This window comes from Ahaetulla prasina, chromosome 16 (assembly GCF_028640845.1).
Source record: "Ahaetulla prasina isolate Xishuangbanna chromosome 16, ASM2864084v1, whole genome shotgun sequence".
In the NCBI taxonomy this organism is placed as follows: Eukaryota; Metazoa; Chordata; class Lepidosauria; order Squamata; family Colubridae; genus Ahaetulla; species Ahaetulla prasina.
The window spans coordinates 12,061,842-12,086,425 of NC_080554.1; the positions used below are offsets into that span (position 1 = coordinate 12,061,842).

At 49.0% G+C, this 24,584-nt stretch overlaps 2 protein-coding genes across 10 annotated transcripts in view; one reads left to right on the forward strand and one right to left on the reverse strand.

The window, feature by feature from the left end:
- The window catches only part of ADGRD2 (adhesion G protein-coupled receptor D2), a 62,428-nt gene extending 48,445 nt beyond the window's left edge, over positions 1 to 13,983 (forward strand). For 8 of the 9 annotated variants that reach the window (XM_058159382.1, XM_058159378.1, XM_058159383.1 and 5 more), the window contains 4 exons: positions 2,175 to 2,313; positions 2,413 to 2,471; positions 5,886 to 5,916; positions 11,439 to 13,983. In XM_058159382.1, coding sequence (XP_058015365.1) covers positions 2,175 to 2,313; positions 2,413 to 2,471; positions 5,886 to 5,916; positions 11,439 to 11,446 — 237 coding nt within the window. In that variant the 3' untranslated portion in view covers positions 11,447 to 13,983. The remainder of the gene's footprint in view (positions 1 to 2,174; positions 2,314 to 2,412; positions 2,472 to 5,885; positions 5,917 to 11,438) is intronic. The other variant, XM_058159384.1, reaches the window with a different exon arrangement.
- A 4,417-nt stretch (positions 13,984 to 18,400) lies between these two features.
- NR5A1 (nuclear receptor subfamily 5 group A member 1) overlaps positions 18,401 to 24,584 on the reverse strand; it is a 32,878-nt gene continuing 26,694 nt past the window's right edge. Inside the window, exons 5-6 of the mRNA XM_058159302.1 lie at positions 24,236 to 24,383; positions 18,401 to 18,648 (exon numbers count right to left, since the gene is read on the reverse strand). Of these exons, the coding sequence (XP_058015285.1) occupies positions 18,401 to 18,648; positions 24,236 to 24,383 (396 nt within the window). The remainder of the gene's footprint in view (positions 18,649 to 24,235; positions 24,384 to 24,584) is intronic.

The following is a 24,584-nucleotide window of genomic DNA, read 5'->3' on the forward strand; positions in this document are numbered from 1 at the left end:
AGACTTGTGGACTTCAACTCCCAAAGTTCCTCAGCCAGCAAAGCTGGGAGTTGAAGTCCACAAGTCTTAAAGGGACCAAGGTTGGAGACCCCTGTTCTAATCCAACCTCCTGCTCAAGCAAGAGACCCTATACCATCTCAGACAAGTGGCTGTCCAGTCTATTCTTAAAAACCTCCAGTGATAGAGCGCCCACAACTTCTGGTGGCAAGCTGTTCCACTGGTTAATTGTCCTCACTGTTAGTACGTTTCTCCTTAATTCCAGGTTGCTTCTCTCCTTGATTAGTTTCCATTCTTTTCTTTTCTTTTTTCTTGGCTTGCCTTCTGCTGCTTTTGGAGAATAAATTGAGCTTCTCTTTGTGGCAGCCCCTCCAATATCCTGGAATATTTGTTCCCCTTTGGAAGCTGCTCCTGAAAAGGAGTGAATTAATTAGCTAGCATTGTGCCACATCCCTCTTTTGCGGTTCCTTTTCCGCAACCTTCTTGAGTTATTCTAGGGTTGGTGGTGTGCTATCTAGAAAGCATTTCTGTTTGGGAATCTCCATATCCCCTCTCTAAAGAAAGCTACCATCTACAGGAGGCAAACCTAGTTTAGCTTTCTCCCAGAGGATGTAACTTCCTGCCTTCAAAGCGGTAGGGAGTTGGATCCAGTGATGGATGGACAGACCAGGTTCTCTCCTACCTTTTGAAGTCCTTGAGTGGCTCAGACTGCTAAGACAGTCTGTTATTAACAGCAGCTGCTGGCAATTATTGCAGGTTCAAGTCCCACCAGGCCCAAGGTTGACTCAGCCTTCCATCCTTTATAAGGTAGGTAAAATGAGGACCCAGATTGTTGTGGGCAATAAGTTGACTTTGTATATAATATGCAAATGGATGAAGACTATTGCTTGACACAGTGTAAGCCGCCCTGAGTCTTCAGAAAAGGGCGGGATATAAATTCAAATTAAAAAAAAAAGTCAAAATCATCTTCATCGGGTTGCTTTCAACGGGTCAGTTCAGAGAAGAACTGCCTGGATCTGGAACTCTTTGCACAAAGTTATGGAGGCCCACCTACTTTTGCAACATCTCCGAAGGGTTTCCTTGCTTCTCCCAGGCTTCAAGGAAAGGCCCTCTTCCTCCAGATTTCTCTTACCAACTCCCAGAGTTGAAGTCCACAAGTCTTAAAAGAGCCAAGTTTGCAGACCCCCGCCCTAGAAGATAGGCTCAAGATCCAGATGGAATTTGAGAGACTTGAACCTTGGGCCCTATCTAACAAAATGAAATTCAGCATAGAGAACAGTAAAGTCATACACTTAGGTAAGAAAAACCAAAAGGACACATATAGACTGCGTGAAACCAGGCTTAATAGCAGTAACTGTGAGAGGGATCTTGGAGTCTTAGTGGACAACCAGCTAAATATGAGCCAGCAGTGTGCAGCAGCGGCCAAAAAAGCCAATGCAATCCTAAATTGCATTAACAGAGGGATACAAGTGAGGTACTAATACCACTCTATGAAGCCCTAGTAAGGCCACACCTAGAATCCTGCATCCAGTTTTAGTCACCACATTATAAAAAAGATGTTGAGACTCTAGAAAAAGTGCAGAGAAGAGCAACAAAGAGGATTAGGGGACTGGAGGATAAAACATGCGATGAACGGTTGCAGAAACTGTGCATGGCTGGTCTAGGGAAGAGAAGGACCAGGGGAGACAGGATAGCAGTCTTCCAATATTTGAGGGGCTGCCACAGAGAGGAGGTGGGGTAATGAAGCTATTTTCCAAAGCACCAGAAGGCCAGACAAGGAATAATGGATGGAAACTGAACAAAGAGAGATTCAACCTGGAAATAAGGAGAAATTTCCTGACAGTGAGATCCATCAACCGATGGAACAGAAGTTGCCTTCAGAAGTTGTGGGAGCTTCATCCCTGGAGGCTTTCAAGAAGAGACTGGACTGCCATCTGTTAGAAGTTGTATAGGGGCCTCTCCTGCTTGAGCAGGGGGATGGACTAGATACAGGGGTCTCCAACCTTGGTCCCTTTAAGACTTGTGGACTTCAACTCCCAGAGTCCCTCAGCTAGCAAAGTCCACAAGTCTTAAAGGGACCAAGGTTGGAGACCCCTGAACTAGATGACCTATTAGGTCCCTTCCAACTCCGTTCATCTGTTCTCTGTCCTCTCCTCCTCCTCCTCCTCGTGTTTCAGAACTGCTCCCACCCTGTCAATTATCTGTCAAGCCCCAGGAACACCACCTGGGAGATGGCCAGATTCAACCCAACCACCCCGGAAAACACAACCTGTTCCAGCGAGAAGGAGACGGCGGCCTCCAACTCCAAGAGCAAAGGTAGGGAGAGCAGCTTCGCCTTCCAGCCAGCCAGGAAGACACGCGCTGCGTTCAGATGTTTGCTGTTTGCACCCAACTGATGCCCCTCTCCTAATACAGGGAACTTCAGTGCCAAAATCCCACGGAGCGTTTCCTCCATTATGTCACCTGAGAAACCGGTAAGTTCCCACCCACCCGCCTCTCAGAAGGGACCCTAAATCAGGGGCGTCAAACTCCATTTCATTGAGGGCCGCATCTGGGTTGTGTTTGACCTCGGAAGGCCAGAGTGGGCGTGGCCATGGTGGGGCGTGGCCAGCTCAACGTCGTCACTCGTGTCGGGGGGGGGGGACAGGGGCACCTGTGGTGGTCAAGTGCTAAGGCAGAACTTCCCTCAGACCCCCCTTCCTCTCGTTATAATCTTCCTTCCTTCCTTCCTTCCTCTTCCTTCCTTCCCTCTCTCCCTCCTTCCTTCCCTCCTTCCCTTCCTCCCTCCTTCCTTCCTTCTTCCTTCCTTCCTCTTCCTCCCTCCCTTCCTTCTTCTTTCTTCCTTCTTCCTTCCTTCCTCCTCCCTCCTTCCTTCTTCTTCTTCCTTCTTCCTTCCCTCCTCCTCCTTCCTTCTTCTTCTTCCTTCCTTCCTCCTTCTTCCTTCCTCCTTCCTTCCTCCTCCCTCTCTCCCTTCTTCCTTCCTTCCACTTCCTCCCTCCCTTCTTCTTCCTTCCTTCCTTCCTCTTCCTTCCTTCCTCTTCCTTCTTTCCTTCCTTCTTTCCCTCTCTCCCTCCTTCCTTCCTCTTCCTTCCTCCCTTCCCTCCTTCCCTTCCTCCCTTCCTTTCTTCTTCCTTCCTTCCTCTTCCTCCCTCCCTCTCTCCCTTCTTCCTTCCTTCCTTCCCTCCCTCCCTCCCTCACTTCTTCTTCCTTCCTTCCTTCCTTCTTTCCTTCCTTCCTTCCTTCTTTCCTTCCTTCCTTCTTCTTTTTCCTTCCCTGTTTATTCTCCTTTCTTCTTCCTTCCCCTCTTTCCTTCTTTTTTTCTTCCTTTCTTCCTTCCCATCTTCCCATCCTTTTCTTTGTCTTTCCTCTTTCCTTTCCTCCTAGTCAGCCTCCTGCACCATGGTGGGGAGGGCATTTTTGTCCTCCGAGCTCTGGAGTCTTTCCTTGAGTCTCCGGGAAGGCGAAAACAGCCTCCCCACGCTCAGGAGCCCCAATTCTGGCCTTCCCAAACTTCCAATAGGCCCATTTTTCACCCTCCCCGAGCCTCCACGCACACCCTGCACTTACCTGCATCCAAAACAGGCTGCCTGCGGACTCCTGGGAGGGGCAGGGCAGGGTGGGTGGGGCCAGCCAGGAGTGGGATTTGGGGGTTCTCCAAACCACACAGAATCTTAGCTAGAGGTTCTCCCGAACCCCCAGCGGCCCACCCCTGGGTACCTCTCAAGAATCTAAGGTTGTAACCAATCCTCCATCTGACACCTGCTGAAGATCTTATTGAATCTCTCGAGTCCTCCTACATCGCTGCCACCTTAATCCTACACGCTCTCCCCCGCTGTCACCCCTGGCCAAGAAGCCGCAGGGTAGGTAGGGTGCCCACCCAACCGGTTATGAATGAGAGCTCCCCCTCAAGCCCTCTGTCCAATGTCCAGGAAAGAGGCTGGGTCTCTCGATCATCAGCCGCCCCTGAGCTTTGTGGGAAAAGGTGGGGGGACCCTTCCATGGGATTCCTTCCAGGAAGAACTCTGGGTTCCATTATCCACACACACCCTCGCCGGTCCGAGCAGCTTCCCAGCCGAAGCCATGGCGATATAGAGCCGCGTGTATACCTAGATTACATTTCTACCAGGCTATTGAAAAAGGATTATGCCACGTTCGGACTACATCCAAGGGCACCCGATGCCTCTCCGTCAAATAAACAGCTCTTCCTCCCCCTCCACCCATCCACTATTCTCTCTTGCCCCCCCAACCCACCCCCGTTTAATCAGCGAAGTGAGCGTGCCAAGCAACCTTGCTTGGCGTCGTCTTTTGAGGGGTCTTGATTGGCTCGGGAGTGGGCTAAGAAAGGCCAGGGTGCCAGTCCCCTGCCAGGGTGTTAGATCCAGCGACCCATGTCATTGCCAAGTTACTGGGCACCCGGTTCTTAAGTACAGGCTAAAGCAATTAAGCCAGCCAGGGCGGTCAGCGCTTTAAGCGTCGCCGTTGGTTTTTTAAATGCCAAGGCCAGCGTTGCTACTTCGGAGGTAGAAGTGTCACACCTGGTTTTCCCATCTCCTTCCCGAGCTGGAGAGACCAGAAAGGGTTGAAGGTGTCCTCAGCATAAGGCAAATTCTGCCCCCCCCCCTTTTTTTTTTTTTTTGCAGTGCTTCTGTTGGTTTGTCGGTTTAATGGTAGCCCCCCCCCCCCGTTTCATATGCACAACTGAGAGTGGGAGGATTAAATGATCCCAGCGACAATAGGCAGCGGAGCGGGGTGGGGAAGGAAACATGCAAAGATTGGCTCTCGGTTGTTTCGAGATCGACTTCCTGATCATAAGGTCTAGGAACTTAGCTTTGTTTTTTATTTTATTTTTTAAAAAGGAGCAGGTTCTTTCTGCCTGGTGCACCGCCAGAGTGGTGCGTAGGTGTGTATTTATGTGTGTCGGGTGCATATTGATGGAGAATATCTAGGTGGCGATTTATGAGTCAACAATGACTTGGTGACAGATTATATACATATACACACACATTATGTAGATATACTCAGGGGGCTCAAACAATATTTTCTCTGGGATAAAAACTATAACAGGGTTTTCTCCCGGCTGTTGATATGTGTGAACTTGGGTGAACAACGCAGCTGGCATTGAAGTTTGAATTCAAGGCTCTTTGTGGCTGCGTTTGTGCAACTCGCTCACAATTTTAAAAGGTTTTTTTTTTTTTTGTCCAGAGGGGAATTGGATTAGATGACCTCAGGGGTGTCCAGAGGGGGGGGTGTCCCTCTAACCATCCGAGTCTCTGAAAATGGAGTCGTTTGCTTTTTTGGCAGACATATAGACTACAACTCCCATCATGCTTTAGGGCTCCAGCAACTGGGACGCTGCACCCCTGCGAGGCGGGATGGATTAAAATAGTTTTTACAAGGGGAGCAGCGTAAAAAACACGAAATAAGTCTCTTTTAAAAAAACAACAACAACAATTGCATCTCCAGTTCTGAAGGGAATGGAGGCTGGAAAAAGCCAGCGATTCAGAAAAGTAATTAGACAACAACAACAAAAAAGGAAATTGAGCTGGAATTTGATCATGACCTCTTAGCGTTGTCAGAATAGAAAGGCGAAAGGCAGAACCTTGGTTTGGGACAATAAACGCATCATATATATATATATAAAAAGGGGAGGTTGTTTGGTCACCCAAGATGAGATTTTAAGCACTTGCTAGGTTATGTGATCGACACTCACCTTTGCAAACGGAAAAGGGCAACGATGAAAGTTTGATCAGCAAAGTTTAAGTGGAGATTGTTTTCTGGGAAATTGTTTTGCTACGAGACTGAAGACAAATGGGGACTTTTCAGAGATTTGGGGCGGGGTATGGAATCACCATCTCTCTCTCTCTCTTTCTCTCTGTTTTTTTCCCCAGGCTGTACAACTGACTGCCTTCAAATCATCAGGTAAGGCCTTCCCTTATTAAGTTCAGCCTTGCTGAATTTTCATTGGTTCAGGACTGGAAGAAAACCTCTGGTTTCTTTTTTTAACTCGATAAATCATGCCTCAAATTCTACGGTCGTGGAACCTTGCCACGCTCAGAATCCAGGCCCGAGTATCTCTTCCCTGCAGAATAATTGTTGAGAAAGTTGCAAAATAATAATAACAGTAATAATAATAATAGTAATAATACCGTGTTTCCCCGAAAATAAGACCCAACCGGGAAAATAAGGCCTAGCATGATTTTTCAGGATGCTTGTAATATAAGCCCTACCCCAACAAATAAGCCCCAGTTAAGATCGTCAGCCGACGGAGGCGTTTAGTACTGTATTTCCCCCAAAAGAAGACCTAGCTGGAAAATAAGCCATAACGAGTCTTTTAGAGCAAAAATTAATATAAGACCCGGTCTTAATTTGGGGAAAAAACGGTAGTAATTATAGTAATAATAATAATAGTAATAATAATAATAATTCAGATTCCAGACAGACATAACACATAACCACATAACACCCTGGACTTAACAGTTGTCAATAAGAAAGACAAAAAATAAAGTTTGGAGAGTGGATGTGGCAGTGCTTGGAGACAGCAGAATAGAAGAGAAAGAACTGGAGAAGATCACAGAATACAAAGCCCTACAAATAGAAATAGAACAACTGTGGCAAAGGCAAGCAAAGGCTTCTCGGGTGCGGTCCCAAAATAACTGGAGCACCACTTGAACACCATCACTGGCATTGACAAATTCTCCATCAGTCAATTGCAGAAGTCGGTTTTACTCGGAACTGCTTCCACCTTGCGACGATCTCTGTAACACTGCGAAACATCCCAGATTTGCCTATCCCAGGTCCTTGGTAAGGACTCGATAGGTACACAAAAATGCCAAACCCAGTCCGAACATCTGGCTGATCGTGCGATGAATAACAACAACAGCAACAATAATAATAATAAAGACACCAGTGTCGAAGAAAAAGAACTGGAAGATCACAGAATACAAAGCCCTACAAATAGAAATAGAACAACTGTGGCAAAGGCAAGCAAAGGCTTCTCGGGTGCGGTCCCAAAATAACTGGAGCACCACTTGAACACCATCACTGGCATTGGCAAATTCTCCATCAGTCAATTGCAGAAGGCGGTTTTCCTCGGAACTGCTTTCATCTTGCGACGATCTCTGTAACACTGCGAAACATCCCAGATTTGCCTATCCCAGGTCCTAGGTAAGGACTCAATAGGTACACAAAAATGCCAAACCCAGTCCGAACATCTGGCTGATCGTGCGATGAATAACAACAACAGCAACAATAATAATAATAAAGACACCAGTGTCGAAGAAAAAGAACTGGGAAAAAAAATCACGAAATATCGCAACCTGGCCATTGAAACTACGCGATTATGGATGAAACGTGTAACAGTGGTAGCCACTGTCATCGGGGCACTTGGTACCATGTCCAAGAATTTTACAAAACACATGAAGAAATTTCAGCTTCCTGCAATAACACCAGAGGAACTGCAAAAAACTGCGCTACTCGGAAGATCATATATTTTAAGAAGGTACTTGGTTGATACCTAGGACACTGGCAGCAACCTGTATCAACCATTAGCACCAGTCAGTGGTATTTGTGATGCATTTTAAATGTCCAGTTGACTGGAATTTCATGTTTAATGAATAAAAGAGATAACAACAACAACAACAATAAACTTTAGCAAAGATGAAAAACATCCTCCAGATGAGGCCAGCTGCTGTGGCAGATCAATTTCTAATTTTTGCAAGCATATTAACCATGTCACAAATTCCACTGTTAAGCAGTCTTGCCCTGCTCAGAAGGCACATCTAGGACAGACCTGCGTTAAGACCTGTGACTTAAGACCACAACTGAACCCAAAATTTCCGTTGCTAAGCGAGGCATTTGTTAAGTGAGTTCGCTTCATTTTATGACCCCCGCCTGCCACAGTTGTTAAGTTAGCAACCCGGTGGTTTCAATGAATCCGCCTTCCTCATTGACTTTGTCCGTCACAAGGGAATCGCACAACCCCGGGACACTGCAACCAGTGGAGGGATTCAGCCAGTTCGGGAGAACCGATTGTTAATTTTCTGAGCAGTTTGGCAAACTGGTTGTTGGAAGAAATCGTTAGGGCAGAGAACCGGTTGTTAAATTAACTTGAATCCCACCACTGGCTGCCACCCGTCATAAATACGAACCCATTGCCATACATCCGAATGTTGATTTACGTGATCCTGGGGATGACGCTGTAACAAGAGTGAAAAACGGCCCTAAGGAACTCGTTTCAGTGCCGTCGTCGTAACTTTGAACCCTCACTCAACGAGCGGGTGATAAGTAAGTCGAGGGATAACCTGTATTCCCTCTCTGCGGAACAATTGTCCGGAAAGTCCCGACGGTAATTTTTTTAAAAAAAAAAAATGATATCAAACTTTGGCAAAGACGGGGAGAAAAAAAAAACCCCAGCCTTCCGATCAGGCCAGCCGCTGCCACCGCTACAGGAATCGCTGACCGATTTCTATTATTCGCCAGCGTGTTTTCAAACCACAATTTTGCATTCAGGACCTCAGCGATAGAAAGAGAACAATGTTGTTATTAAACACGACGCAAAGTGCTGATGGGAAAAAAAAATAGATTGTTCTCTTGCTTTCTCCGGCAGCCCCCTCCTCCTCCTCATTGAAAGCCTCTGGACCTCATTTACTTGACAAGAGATCACATGTTTTCTCTTCCTCCCCCATTCCCACCCCAAACATCAACCCCTCCCCAATGTCTTCCTGGCTGGCTTTATGGAGGTATGATCTGGTGATATTCATTACGCTCCATTATGTGGGGAGGTGAGCGCCCTGGAAAAGAGGGAGTGGGCCGTGGAGGGGTGGGTGGGTGTGTAAGTGATGGGGAGGGGGAGAAAGAATATTGTCATATATTTACCCACACAATGAGGTGTTTCTTTTGTTCCCGCCTGGCGATTGTGGTGGCCTCTGCCTCTTCGAGTGTCACCGCATTGTCTCCCCGCGATAATTTCATTACGGTTTGTGAATACATCTTGCATGTTGCTAAGACGCGCATAGCAACATGTGCTCCTTGTGCCTGCAGCTGGGCACCGACAGGATCGGTGAGGTGGCAGGGATGCGGAGGGGGGGGATGGAGAACCAGATCGGCAAAGCGGGGAGGCTGCCGGCGAGATAGGATTCCCCATCACCACCACCCAGCCTTGCCATTGAGGGTTCCAGCCTTGGAAAATCAGGGGTACCGTTGACCCAAGACTGGACTTGAACATCCGGGCCGTCGGCCCCAAGCAAGGGGTTCAAAAACTAAGTACATTCCTTTGGCTGAGGAGTGGGAGGCAGAAGAGGGAGACCCTCTTCCCTCCATTGTGAAAACAAGGGGGTAACTGTGAACCTATGGTAAGATCACACCTAGAATCCTGTATCCAGTTTTGGTCATCACACTGTAAAAAAAAAGGTTGAGATTCTGGAAAGAGTGCAGAGAAGAGCAACCAAGATGATGAGGGGACTGGAGGCTAAAACATATAATGAACGGTTGCAGGAACTGGGCATGGCTTGTCTAGTGAAGAGAAGGACCAGGGGAGACATGAGAGCATCTTCCAATATTTGAGGGGCTGCCACAGAGAGGAAAAAGGGGGTCAAGCTGTTTTCCAAAGCACCTGAAGGCCAGACAAGGAACAATGGATGGAAACTGAACAAGGAGAGATTCAACCTGGAAATAAGGAGAAATTTCCTGACAGTGAGAATAATCCACCAGTGGAACAGAAGTTGCCTTCGGAAGTTGTGGGAGCTTCATCCCTGGAGGCTTTCAAGAAGAGACTGGACTGCCATCTGTCAGAAATGGTGTAGGGTCTTCTGCTTGGGAGGGGGGTTGGACTAGATGACCTACCAGGTCCCTTCCAACTCTGTTAATCTAATTACGTTGCTAGAGAGGTTACCCCTCTGGGGGTGGGAGACATCGACATCGCCAGTTTGGGTGAGTTTGGAAAATTCAAAGATTCACGGGTGAAATGCTTCCGGTTCAGACCGGATCACCTGATCCGGTAGCGATGGCGGTGGGTGGTTCGGAGAACCGGTAGCAAAAATCCCTGCCCCACCCCCACACCAGCTGAGCTGTGCAATCATCAGAGGGTGTTTTTTTAAACTTTTAAAAGCATTTTTTCTTCGGCTGAAAAAATGCTTTTAAAAGTTAAAAAAAAAGCCTCTGATGATCACGCGGCTCAGCTGGGCTTGTCAGAACCCTTTAAAAACATTTTTTCTACAACCTCTTTGGCCAAAGAGGTGATAGAAAAAATGCTTTTAAAAGGTTCTGGCAATCAGGCAACTCGGCTGGGATTGTCAGAACCCTTTAAAAGCTTTTTTTCCCCTCTGGCGATCCCAGCTGAGTTGCCTGATTGTCACAGGCTTTTAAAAGCCTTTTTTTACAGCCTCTTCAGCCAAAGAGGTTGTAGAAAAAATGCTTTTAAAAGTAAAAAAGAAGTTGGCCACGCCCACCCAGTCACATTACCACGCCCACAGAACCGGTAGGAACAAATTTTACATTTCGCCCCTGGAATAATTCGAGGTGTGATTGGGAGTCCTGGTTTGAATGTACGGCCCATCAATTCCAGAGTAGATCTACTTTTTAGACCAGCGGTCACCAACTGGTGGTCCGTGGACCACTGATGGTCCGTGAGAAAATTTTGGTGGTCGGCAGAAAAATTATTTGCATTTTTTTATATTGCAGTAAATCAGGGGTCCTCAAACTATGGTCCCTGGGACGGATAAGTACAACATTTGTGTTGCTACAGAGAATCTTCCCCTTCGGGGTCTTCTTTTGTGGGTCAGAAAGGGACAGAAATTCCGACTTGGGGGTCTGCTTTAGTCTTCTGGTGTGGGGCTTTGGGTGACGGCTGGAGGGAAGTGTCGCTGGTGGTGAAGAGACGGAGGACCTTGTTCCAGTGGGACTGCATCATGGCGTGGAACTGGCTGACCATCTCAGCCCGCTGAGCCTCCAGGCGCCGGTACCTAGCCTTGCACTCCCGCAGCTCTTCCCTCTGCTTGGAAAGCTTATGCTCGTAGTCCTCAGTAAGGTGCTTCTACTGAGCCTCCTTCTCCATCAAATCCAATTTGAACTGAGCTGTTTTGCCAGCTCTTTCTTGTGGCGGCTGCTAAGCTCCAACAACTGCTTCATGTTGGGCCCTAAGGAGCCCCGACAGGGAGGCGAGGAGTGGCTGGGAGAGGAGGGGTGATTAGAGGCTGGCGAGGCATCCCTCAACGTGAGTGACATCGAGTTGGCCATGCCCACCCAGTCACATGACCACCTAGCCACACCCACCCTGCCGGTCATTAGGCAGATCATATTAGTGGTCCGCGGGATTTAAAATTACGAATTTAGTGGTCCCTGAGACACGAAAGGTTGGTGACCCCTGGTTTAGACTGAAAAAAATAGGTGAAGACCAAAAGAAACCAAAACAGCTAAACCATGATGGACATTTTCTCCTCTTACAGGCTTATGAGCAGAGCTGTTCCCAGCGATGTATCTCCAGCCGGTGACTGTTGAGGGACAAAAACCCAGAAGACGGAGAAGAGAAGGGCCGCATTTTCCTTTTCTAGACCCTCCCAGCCTGGCTCTGAAGTTCCGATTTACTAACCAAGATGCTTTCTCACAGTTTCTTTCCCACTTCCCTTCACTCCCCCGCCCCGCCCCCTTGCTGTCGATTGTGGCTTATTTGAGTCTCTGAAGCAGTGGTCAAATGTAAAATTTGATGCTACCAGTTCGGGGGGCGTGGCTTGGTGGGTGTGGCTTGGTGGGGGTCATGTGACTGGGTGGGCGTGGTCAGCTCTTTTTTTTTTTTCATTTGTTAAAGCATTTTTTTGCTACCTATTCGCCTGAACCGGTAGCAAAAAAATGCTTTAAAAAAGTAAAAATAAAAAAAAAAGGTTCTATGTACCTCCATAGCAGGGGTGAAATGCTACCGGTTTGCTCCGGTTCGGGTGAACCAGTAGCGATATAAACTACCAGTTCGGGCAAAATGGTAGCGATATAAACTACTGGTTCGGGCAAAACGGTAGCAATATAAACTACCAGTTCGGGCGAACCGGTAGAATATAAACTACCGGTTCGGGCAAACCAGTAGCGATATAAACTACCGGTTCAGGCGAACCAGAAGCGATATAAACTACCAGTTCAGGCGAACTGGTAGCAATATAAACTACTGGTTCGGGTAAACCAGTAGCGATATAAACTACCGGTTCAGGCGAACCGGTAGTAAAAAAAATGCTTTAAAAAGGTAAAAAAATGGTTCCAGGTGTGCCGTGCGATCCTCGGAACCTTTTTTTTTTCTTAAAGCATTTTTTTTGTTACCGGTTCAGGCGAATAAGTAGTAAAAAAATGCTTTAAAAACGTTTTTAAAAAAGGTTTCAATCGTCGGAACCCTTTTTTTTAACCTTTTTAAGGCATTTTTTTTTACTACCGGTTCACCTGAACCGGTAGTTTTTATCGCTACCGGTTTGCACGAACTGGAGCGAACCGGTAGCATTTCACCCCTGCTCTTGTGGTACGCGGTCATAAAATGGCAAACTTGGTAGGAGAGCTTCTGCTTCCCCTCCCTTTCTTGGCTTCCAAGCTTGGAGCTGGTGGCCAGAAGCTAAGGAGAACAAGCAGAAGACCTGGCAACCCAACCATCCGTCCTAATTGTGAACCTCTGGTGAGCACATCTACCGTAGTGTCTTATCCTGGAGCAAATGAGCCACAGCAACAGCGAAGGCTATGTAGTCACCCCCAAAGGGTAGTGTTGGATAGAAGATTAGTCTAGTGCAGGGATCTCCTCAGAGGAATTCTAGAAGTCCACAAGTCTTAAAGTGGCCAAGGTTGGAGACCCCTGGTCTAGTGGGTGGCATCGCTTCACGATTGCCTCCTTTCCTCCATAACATTGTCTGACGTGGGTGGTCCATTGGACCCGTCTGTTGTAGCTGCTCCTAGAAGAGCAATCTCATCTCTGGAAGCCAACTGGAAGCGAACTCCCCGTTTTTTTCATCCCTGACCCAAAACGACCTCTCTCCTTTCTTTTTTTTTCACGCCAACCATCTCTGCAAGGGATTTCCCTAAGCATCGCCAGCACGAGCCCCCCCCCCCCCCGCCGAAGCGTCGATAGATGCCACCTTCACCCTCTTTTTCGAAACAGGAAGTAGCCAGGGACATCAAGCTGGGAAAGAGAAGGTTAAAGAGGACACGAGAAGACCTTCAGCTTCAGAAAACGGCCCTGGGTGCTGATGGAAATTTTCTTTCCCCCCCCCTTTTTTTTTTTGGACTGCTCCGTTTAAGGCATGAAACCGTTTCCATATGTTCCAGTGGAACATTTTCGGAGCGCTATTTTTAACATGATGATGATGGTGATGATGATTAGGAAGTTTGTGAGGGCCACTGGAGTTTTCCTCCCTTCCAGTTTGCATCAGGAACGATGACCTTGCAGGTGGTCAGCAATATCTTAAGAGCTTGCCGTGACATGTGAAGAATTTTCATTTTTCTCCCGTCTTGTTTTGGAAGCGAACCCAATGGCTCTTTTCCATGTGTGTGTGTGAGAGACCTCCCTGCACAATTTATACTCCACTGTTCTTGGAGCTGCAGTTCTCCTTCAAATGCAAGATCCTCCCAAAACAACTTTGGAAGAGGCACACAGGCAGATGCGCCGACAAGCATGATGGGTGTTGTTATCCAGAGGAACCCATCCCATGATGGCCAACGTTAGAGAAACACTCTCTCTGTCGTGTCGTAACTCTCGGGTGTGAATGTACTTAATCTACGTTTATTATTCTAAAAAATTGGATCGGCTGAGGAGGGGGGAGGAGGGAAGTGATGGCTTCAGTGTTTAAAGTAACGCTTAAGAGTTGTTTCTTTTACACACACACACACAGTAATCACCCAGCGGGAATAACAGGACTTTTGTTGCCCGAGTTGTCGAAATTCAGCTACATATTTGGAAACCCAAACAGGGAAGATAAGAAGCTGTATCTTTTGAGCGATTCTGCAACCGAAACAAAATAAAAAAGAAAACTGGAAAACTCTTCCCCCCAGCTCTCCTTCTTCGCCTGTTCTCTAGGAAATAGACTAGACCAGTCTAGACTTACAATGAGCTGGAAGGGACCCGGGAGGTCTTCTAGTCCAACCCCATGCTCAAACAGAAGAACCTAGACCGTTGCAGATAAACCTTTGACATGTGGGCGGATGTATCTGCCGAGGTTTTAAAAGCGGGCAGGGGAAGGGGTGCAAAAAAAAGAGGTGCGTGAAAAATAGCCCCCAAATTAAAATTTCTAAGGGTCAATCGGTGAAGCCTCGAGAAACCTCAGTGGAATAGATGCCTTTGAATCCTAAGTTTTAGGATTTTTTTGGGTTTTTTTAGGGATCACCCATTCCCCCAGGCCTGATATCCTTGGCCAGAGGCTGGCTGAGGATCATGGGCACCCTAGTCTTGCACATCTGGAAAAAAAATATGAAGCTCAGGGAAGAAGGTGTTGTGTCTTGTCCGCTCTCACCGCAGCCGGGATCTGCTTATCTGCTCCCGAACACGGAGGAATGTATGCCTCCCGGCCCCAGTCCTGGCTCCATGCCCAGACAAGCTGCAGAGGAGGGGGCACCTCCCAGTCCCAGCCCTGGCTCCATGCCCAAGCAGGCTGCAGAGGAGGGAGCATCCCCCGGCCCCAGCCCTGGCTCCATGCCCAGGCAAACGGAGCAGCTAGACCCCTCCCCCTCCTCCACAGCATGTGAGCCTGAGGAAAGTTTACTTCCAACAACAGCTGATTGGAGTGACCCTTGCATCAGAAGATTGGATAGGCGGAGGCAACAGAAGGAAGGGAGGGGCAGGCCTTAATGAGTGCTGAGTCATGGAGCCACACCCCATGGCCTATATAAAGGATCTGCTTTCTGGCAGTCTCTGAGTCAGGCAAAGTCGAACTTATCTTGCTGAAGTCACTTACTGGTCTCCTGCCTGCTCTGAGGACTTTGCTAGGACTTTGGGCAGAGCTGCAGAGGCAAGCCTGATTCGGATTTCCCTGACCCGGCCGTCAGCGGAGGAGTGGGACACGACAGAAGGGCTGCGGCTATCTGAACCGCCAGCTGAAATCTCAATTAATTGTACGTCTTCAAAAGACCCTCAGGAAGGAAACGGAAGTCTGTCCTGGCCATCCCCAGGCCCGCAGAAGGTCTTTCGAATGGGGAATCCTGATGGGCAGCTACACCTAGAAGCAAACATCTGGAAACTGTTCTCCAAATGTTACTCGTGTTGTGTCTCTGGGAGAGAACCTTTTTCAAGCTAAGCTCTGTTTCTTGGCTGCGTTTAGGCCTCCTTAGTTTTTTTTCCCTCTTCCTTTTTCCTTCCTTCCTTCCTTCCTCCCTCCCCATCTTTTCCTTCTTTCCTTCCTTCCTTTCCTACCTTCTTTCCTCCTTTCTTAATTTTCTCCTCCCTCCCTCATTTTTTCTTTCCTTCCTTCCTCCCTGCCTCCTTCCCTCCCCATCTTTTTCTTCCTTCCTTTCCTATCATCCTTTCCTAACTTTCTTCTCCCTCATTTTTTCCTCCCTCCCTCCCTCCCTGCCTCCTTCCCTCCCCATCTTTTCCTCCCTTCCTACCGCCCTCCCTTTCTTTCCTCCTTTAATTCCTTAACTTTCTCCTCCCTCCCTCGTTTTTTTCCTTCCTTCCTCTTCCTTCCCCATCTTTTCCTCCTTTTCTACCATCCTCCTTTCCTTCCTTAACCTTTTCCTCCCTCCCTCATTTTTCCTCCCTCAACTCTCTCTTTCCTTCCTCCCTTTCCTTCTCTCCCTCCTTCTGCTCTTCCTCCTCCTCACCAACTTCTCAAACGAGATTCTCTTTTCTCCCCCCCCCCCGTCACCCGCAGCCTTTTCACAGGGGGAAACGGGCCACCTCCTCCGGGTCTCCCCCACGCCTGCAGCTGGAGTTGGGCCTGGTGTCTTATCATCCCTGGCCAGGCTCCAAGCCCTGCTTTGCTGTCCAGGAAAAAGAGGACAGAAATCCCAGTTTTGTAAGCTAGGCAAGGACAATTCCCCAGATTTCTCTAGTTTTCATTTTTGGAAACCAACATGGCCCCGTTTTTGGTTGACTGGAGAAAGGATGCTCAGCGGCTTTTCTCTCTCCGGCTTCCGTCCACCCTCCATATCTGTGGATTCAGACCCCCCCCCATACGAGTCTTCGGGGTCCCACCTGCCTCCCCGCCTCCCATTTCTGCTGTCCTTGGTTGTATCCAAGCATCGTCATCAAACGCAAAGAAAGAACCATTCAGAAGTGGACCGTAGCAGAATTACAAAATTTATTGGAATGTCTGATATGCGGCAAGGTAGAACTCCATAAAGACTTCTGGAAGGAGGAGAGGAAGAGTGTGAGGGGTGGGGGGAGGCATAGACACTTAAGAGCACTTTTCATGTTTGGGAACAGCTGGGGAGAAAAAGAGACACACACCCCCTCGCATCCTCCCCCCAGATCCACTGGCAAACCAAGAAAGCACGGTTACTTTCCAAATGGGCGTCCTCCGACTCTCACACCACAACAGGCAGATCCACGGGACGCGTACGGAGAGAGATGATTGTCCCGAAGTCACATAACGAAGCAGAAAAGGCGCCGGGCATCAAAACACAGAGACAAGCCATCACAAAAGAGACCACCGTTGCGGCGTGGAGGAGCGGCAGAGGTGGGTGGGTGGGTGCAGAATCAGACCATCACCGAGACCTGAGTGGGGAAGGCACTCAACAGCTCCGAAGAGGCCGAATTGGCGGGTTTTTTTGGGGGGGTGAGTGGGGAGAGGATGTGGACAAGGTGAGGAAAACGCGCCCACCGTATGCCCAAACTCTTTTCATCCCTATTCCTCAAAACGGGGGGGGGGGGTGTTGGTCCCACAAACCCATCCCAGGTTTGTCTGCTTAAAGAAACGGCCCTGAAGTGCTCAGCTAAATATGACAGTTTTTGCCATCCCTGCCAAACACCGGATGATGTGACTGGACGGTCAGAGCTCTTAAGGAAATGATTTCTCTCCCCCCCCACACCAAAAAAATTTCTTTGCAAAAAGTAACCTTGCACAACCACCGAGATTCCCAACGGGCCGCCTTCTTCCCCTGTTTTTAAGCAAAGAGGAACAAAACTACAAAAAAAAAAAAGAAACAGGAAGAGGTTTGACCTTCGTGGACCAAGTCCAACCAAGTAATTTTGAGAAATATTTAAACAGACACACACTCCAAGGGAAAAAAACACACAAACACACACACACACACACCGTATCTCTACAAGCAAGTAAGTTCGGGATTCTGGCTAGGCTATTTCTTGCAAGCTGCAATGGGTTTTAAGGAAGGGCTGGAGAACTTGCAGGGCGCCAATGAGAACCTGGATAGATGGATGGTGGCTTTACCGTCTAAGATCTGGACACAGACACCCCCCCCCCAAAAAAGTCCTGGCTGACAAATTCATTCGTTAATGAAATTAACATATGGATTTTAGGACTCTGGGAAGCGACACTATCAAGAACACACGACAAGGTTCCCTTCACAGGCCGTTGCAAAAAATGAACCGCTTCTTGCTGCAAGAATAAAATTAAATGGCTAGGCTAAAAAGAAAAAAAGAAAAAGAGGGGGGAAAAAGAGAGAGAGAGAGAGAGAATCAGTCAACAAAGTCATGCGCTTGAGAGGTTTCCGTTTCATAAGCCTCTGGACAGGACCCAACTTCGTTAGGATACGGCCGCCAAACTCTCGAGGCACCGTACTGTGGCGTGTGGACCAAAGGCACGCCCCGGGGAGACGCCACGCGAACTGAACTGAAAACGAAACTAGTTCAGTCCAAAACTTTTGCAAAAGATCTTGGCTTCCCACTGTGAGATCGAGAAGCAGGATGGGGGGTGGGGAAGGAATGATCCCCATGAGACTTCCGAAAGTTGCTTGGATCTCCGGATACCCCAAATGCATCTTCCCCCGGCGTTGGAGGTGAGGGTGGTGCCCCCATTTTCCTTGCAACAAATGCATCGGATATGGCAGAGGGAATGGCCGCAGTCATGTCTTCCAAGGGGTTGCTAGTAGGTTTCCCCTTTTGGGATGGGCACCACTCCTGGGACAAAGAGGGGGAGGACGGGGGAAGAAAGACAGGGCTACTCCTTTCTTTCTCCCCCCTCCACTGCACTCACCCACCCCTGTGTTCGGGATCCACCCACCGCAGACTTCCAGCTTCCAAACCATTTCCAAGGGCCGCCCTCCAGAGTTAAGTTGCTTTTTCAGGTTTCCCAAAGACCATTCCAGCATCTGAGACCAAAAAGGGACTGGCCCGATTCCAGCATGCTGGACAAGGAAAGGACCCAGGTCCAAAACCCAGAGGCTGGGGAGGGCTCCCCTAATTGTCAACCCCTTTCCCCACCGCCCCAGCCTCCTCCTCCTCTTCCTCTGTCCATCCGTCCATCCGTCCGTCGCCCGGGGCAGAGGGAAGCCCTCAAGTCCGCTTAGCATGCAGCATTTCAATCAGCAAATTGTTGCAGGGCACCTCCCCGTTGATGTGTTTATAGTACAGGTACTCTTCGGCCTGCATGCTGATGGCTCGGATGTCGGCCAGCTGGAACAGCAAGTGGCGAAATTTGTCCATGGTGTGCGGATAATGGCAGATGGTGTATTCCATCAGGGCCGTGTTGGCTTTTTCCTGAGCTTCTTTGACCACGCTGGAATTTTCCATGTACTTCACATCTGCAGACAAAAGGAGAAAATGGGCAAGGGGTGTGGGTGGGGGTCAGTCCAGCCTTCCCCCCCCACCCGACATCCCTCCCCAGCCAGGAGTTTTCGGTAAGTTTGCAAACGGCTAAGTTTCTGGACGGAATCCGTGTTTGTCACTAACTTAACAGCGGCCGCGATTCACTTAGCGCAGCTGTGGCAATCGCGGGCGTAGAGCGAAACCCGCTGGGCGCCTGTACGAGTAGGCCTTGCACAGCGGTTCGTTCAGTGGCCGTTCGGACTTACAACGGCGCTGAAAAAAGGTGAGCGTTTGTCACACTTTTGAGACCGTTTGCAGCATCACATGCAGAGGTTGGCGATGGGCTCATATTTAGGACGGTCGGGGCTGGGTGGGTGTCGTGTGATCCCCTTTTGGGACCTCCTGACAAGCAAAGTCAACGACGAAACCGGATTCACTTAACAACCGGGTTGTTATTAATTGATCAACCAGTGATTCGCTTAAAATGAGTCAAAACGCACCTAGCCAATGTCTCCGCTTAAGGTTGGCCTTTTTTTTTTTTAAAGGATCGATCTTTAGAAAACAAGCCGGGCGGTCTCAGATGCTGCAGTCAATCCTACCCTGAGTGGGGAAGGGGGGGGAAGGGCGTGGGTTGGACTGGATGATCTCTAAGGTCCCTCCCAGCGCTGATTACGTCAACCCAGCAGGGAAAAATGTCGCAAAAGGTAAACAAGGCACTTTCCCTCCCTGTCTGGATTATCTTCGCCTCCCTGCCAGACGAAGGAACCAGATCGCCTTCCGCCTCCAAACTCCTGGGCGGAGAGATTGTCCTTAATCTGCCTGGCCTCCACAAAGCCGGCAGGCAGCTCAGCCTGCATAGAAACCTTGATCCCTGCTGCCTGGCACAGGCGGCCCCGTCGTGGGTATATTGTGGGCAACAGGGCTTTGCGGAGCAGCCGAGGCGTCGTTGCAGAAAAGCCAGAAGGTAGCTAAGCAGGTGTGCGAGGCACCTGATAAAAAGCAGCTTGCTTGGTTCTATTAGACGTCTGCCTTGGTCGGTCAATGAGGATCAAATAGATGCTTCTAGATAAAATTGGTTTATTTGTTTGTTTGTTTGTCCATCCATCCATTTATTTGTTTGTTTGTTTGTTTATCCATCCATCCATTTATTTGTTTGTTTATCCATCTATCCATCCATCCATCCATCCATCCTATTTATTTATTTGTTTATTTGTTTATTTATTTGTTTATTTATTTATTTATTTATTTATTTGGTCTGGCGCTGCCGACTTTCCCAGGCACCTGTTTGAGATGACCCACATTTAGCAACAAGCAATTAATGCTACAGTTCTTGACTGGGGTCACCATTTCTCTCTTCAAGATGAACAGAAATAGAATCACAGAGTTGGAAGGGACCTTGGAGGTCTTCTAGTCCAACCCCCCTGCTTAGGCTAGGAAACCCTACACCACTTCAGACAAATGGTTATCCAGCCTCTTCTTTACAACTTCAAGGATTGGGGCATTCACAGTTTCTGGTGGCAAGTTGTTCCACTGATGAATTGTTCTAACTGTCAGGAAATTCCTCCTTAGTTCTAAGTTGCTTCTCTCCTTGATGAGTTTCCACCCATTGCTTCTTGTTCTACTCTCAGGTGCTTTGGAGAATAGCTTGACTCCCTCTTCTTTGGGGCAGCCCCTGAGATATTGGAAGACTGCTTTCATGTCTCCCCTAGTCCTTCTTTTCATTAAACTAGACTTGCCCAGTTCCTGCAACCGTTCTCCATATGTTTTAACCTCCAGTCCCCTAATCCTCTTGGTTGCTCTTCTCTCTGCACTCTTTCTAGAGTCTCAACATCGTGGCGACCATGCGTGGACTTCGACTCCCAGAATATCCCAGCCTGCCGTAGAATTCTGGGAAATGCTTGGACTGGGGAATTCTGGGAATTGAAGTCCGTGCATCTCGAAGTATCCGAGGTTGAGAAACGGTTAGATGATGTGCCGTCCGGTCGGTAAGAAAAGAGTTCTTGCAAAGATAGAATTTCTCTAAAAGAATGGAGAATCATTGCAATCTTGATGGGGGTCCTTGGGGCTCTCTGAACTTGGTGGTTTTCTTGCAGATGTTTCATTACCCAAATAGGTAACATCATCAGTGCTGGAAGAGAGCGAGAGAGAGAGAACAAAACCCACACCTTTCTAGCACTGATGATGTTACCGAGTTTGGGTCGTGAAACGTCTGCAAAGAAACCCACCCAGCTCAGTGAGCACCGAGCACCCCTCAAATAGCAAGCCTGAGCTACAAATGTCCTCTTTTATTGGCACCGCAATCTTAGTCATCCCTGGAAAATTATTATCATGTCTCCAGGAGCCCCACATACACCCCAAAACAGGGATCTCTCGGGCACCTCTGCCTTTCCTAAAAGACCCTTGACTGGGAGAAGGAAGGAGCCCCCAAGGATGGTCAGGCCAAGCCCACGCTACGCCCTACTCAGTTCCAGAACGGGCAGGGGGAACACAATCAATACCCTTCCCCTCTCTTCCCCTGCGCTGGACAAGCGCGACTGCAATTCTTGCATGGAAGTGGGGGGAGGAATAATAGAAAGTCACAGGTGTGTGTCTGTGTGTAAACAAACAACCTTCCCTCCCATTCACCACCACCACCAGAAAGCACACCTCTTCACTAAATGTCAACTCTCTTTCTTTCTTTCTCTCTCTCTCTCTTCCTCTCTCTCTCCCTCTCTCTCTGTCTCTCCCTTCCTCTCTCTCTCCCTTCCTCTCCCTCTCCCTCTCTCCCTCTCTCTCTCCCTTCCTCTCCTTCTCTCTCCCTCTTTCCCTCTCTCTGTGTGTCTCCCTTCCTTTCTCTCTCTCCTTTCCTCTCCCTCTATCTCTCCTCTCTGTGTGTCTCTCCCTTCCTCTCTCTCTCTCCCTCTCTCCCTCTTTCCCTCTCTCTCCCTCCCTCCCGTCTCTCTCTCCCTTCCTCTCTTTCTCTCTTCCTCTCTCCCTTCCTCTCCTTCTCTCTCCCTCTCTCTCTCTCTCTCTCTCTCTCCCTTCCTCTCTCTCTCCCTCTCTCTCTCCCTTCTTCTCTCTCTCCCTCTCTCTCTGTCTCTCCCTTCGTCTCTCTCCCTTCCTCTCTTTCTCTCTCCCTCTCTCCCTTCCTCTCCTCCTCTCTCCCTCTCTCCCTCTGTCTCTCTCTCTTCTCCCTTCCTCTCTCTCTATCTCACTCACTCACTCTCCCCCCCCCCCCGCTGCGCTGGGCATGACAATAGCAGGTTCCTGGCGATGAACTCACCTGGTTTGGAGAAGCCACCCTATTCACAGTTTAATTGAATATTTGAATAATCTTTTCATTCCTGCAGGAGACGGAGCAATAAAGAATGCCGATTCCCCATCCCCAGCTCAGCTCCCTCCGTCCTGCGACAAAAGCCCAGGTTCCCTGGCGCAGGAGGGAGGGGGAAACTACTGGAAAGGGATGAGGGTGGGGGGGAGAGACTATTTCTATGCTCTCAAGTGTTCCTCTCATTCACAGTTGCCTTTGTTTGCCGGAGGCTTCTGATAAATTGCCATCGCTTATGGGAATGCGGCCCGCAATAAAAAGCCGTTTTCTCGCTCTCCCCCCCACCCCTCCCTCCGTTTGGAGTGGCTGCCGGGAGAATGGAAGTCAGCCCGCCCGTATGGGGATGCAGGGTAGGTCAATCCATTAAGGCTCTATTAAACCCTTCTGGAGAACAAAGCTAACCTGTGCCGTCCTCATAAATATTGCCGTTTGGAGAAGCCCTAATTTTAATTAAACCTCTTTAGCTACTCAGGAAGGGGAAAGAAGGAGAAGAAGAAAAAGAGAGAGAGAGAGAAAGGGAGGGAGGGAGGGAGAAATCTATTTACGACTCGAAATGGCAAGCCACTTGCGCACATGTGTGCAGAGAAGGGACACGGATTGTGCCACGGGGAGGGGAGGGGGGCTGATAGGTGGAAAATTCTCTGGCAGAGCGCAGTTACAGCCGGGGAGGTGGGCTGGGGTGCAGCGGAGCCTCGAGGAAGGCAAAAGGCCCGCTAAGACTCGAATACAGGACTGAAGAGGGGAAGTAGGCATGGGTAACCGTTTGTCCCTCCAGCTCTAGGACGAAGTTATTTGAACATGATGCGGAGCGGGGGGGGGTAGGAAATGATAGTTCTCCAGTGTGGAAAAGATGGGTGTTGAGACCCAAGAAAGAGGGCAGAGAAGAGCAAGCAAGATGATGAGGGGACTGGAGGCTAAAACATACGATGAACGGTTGCAGGAACTGGGCATGGCTGGTCTAGTGAAGAGAAGGACCAGGGGAGACAGGATAGCAATATTTGAGGGGCTGCCACAGAGAGGAGGAAGAGGGTCAAGCTATTTTCCAAAGCACAAGGACAAGTAATAACGGATGGAAATTAAACAAGGAGAGATTCAACCTGGAAATAAGGAGAAATTTCCTGACAGTGAGAACAACCAACCCATGGAACAGAAGTTGCCTTTGGAAGTTGTGAGAGCTTCATGTCTGGAAGCTTTCAAGAAGAGACTGGACTGCCCTCCGTCAGAAAGGGTGTAGGGTCTCCTGCTTGGGTAGAGGGGGGTTGGACTAGATGACCTACAAGGTCCCTTCCAACTCTGTTAATCTGCTTCGTTGGAGAATGGAAGGATGTTAAGATGGCCTTCAGGCTGGATCAGGTCAAGAGGTTGGTGGCACTTACGGACCAACCGGACACGTTCACAACACCTAGGAAGCGTTGCCATGAACGTCTAGAAGAGCTTTCACCTAGGAAGACAGAAGGCTGAGTCAACCTTGACTCAAGATTGAACTGCTGGCAGTGGGCACGGTTAGTCTGCAATACTGCATTTTAACCACTGAGAGGGAAGGGAGGGAGGGAGGGAGGAAGGGAGGGAGGGAGGAAGGAAGGAAGGAGGAAAATAGAAAGGGAAGGAAGGAAGGAAGGAAGGAAGGAAGGAAGGAAGGAAGGAAGGAAGGAAGGAAGGAAGGAAGGAAGGAAGGAAGGAAGGAAGGAAGGAAATAGAAAGGGAAGGAAGGAAGGAGGAAAATAGAAAGGGAAGGAAGGAAGGAAGGAGGAAAATAGAAAGGGAAGGAAGGAAGGAAGGAAGGAGGGAGGGAGGAAGGAAGGAAGGAAGGAAGGAAGGAAGGAAGGAAGGAAGGAAGGAAGGAAGGAAGGAAGGAAGGAAGGAATAGCACCAGCACTTAGACTTATATACCGCTTTACAGTGTTTTACAGCCCTCTCTAACCAGTTTACAGAGTCAGCCTCTTGCCCCCAACAATCCGGGTCCTCATTTGACCCATCTAAGAAGGATGGAAGGCTGAGCCAACCTTGAGCCTGGTGAGATTTGAACTGCCAAATTGCAGGCAGCCGGCAGTCAAGCAGAAGTAGCCTGCTGTACTGCATTCTAACCACTGCGCGTGGACAGTTGTGGGACAGGACTTTAGGGATCCTGCTTCCCACAGTTCCATCCCATGGTTCCTGAACATCTGTTCTGCAGCTGTTTTTCAATTGGACTCCACCGTTCCCATCGTGGGGTTCCTAGGCCTGCCCTCCCGCTCTGTCCCATCCCCTTCCTTCACCTCTCCCGACTTGCCACTCACCGAGGCTAAAGAGAATCAGGAATTTCAAGCAGACAAATTCTTGCCGGTCTATCTGGAGGGCGTGTAAGTTCAGCACCAACTCCTGAGATCTCAGCACCAAGTTGTTCACGATAGATGCCGGCTGGGTGGCAAGGTTCGATATGTCCAGCTAGAAAGGAGGGGGAGAAGGGGAGAGAACGGACGTCCATGCCAGGTCTTCTCCTTGGGTTCCCCCACTCCAGAATGATGAAAGGGTGCAAAGCCTTAACAAGGACGCCTCCAAGTCTGTTTGAGCTGGACCCCCTCAATCCGTCTGAGATCACAGCACACCTGGCCACCCTCCCAGGGTTGAAATGCTACCGGTTCAGAC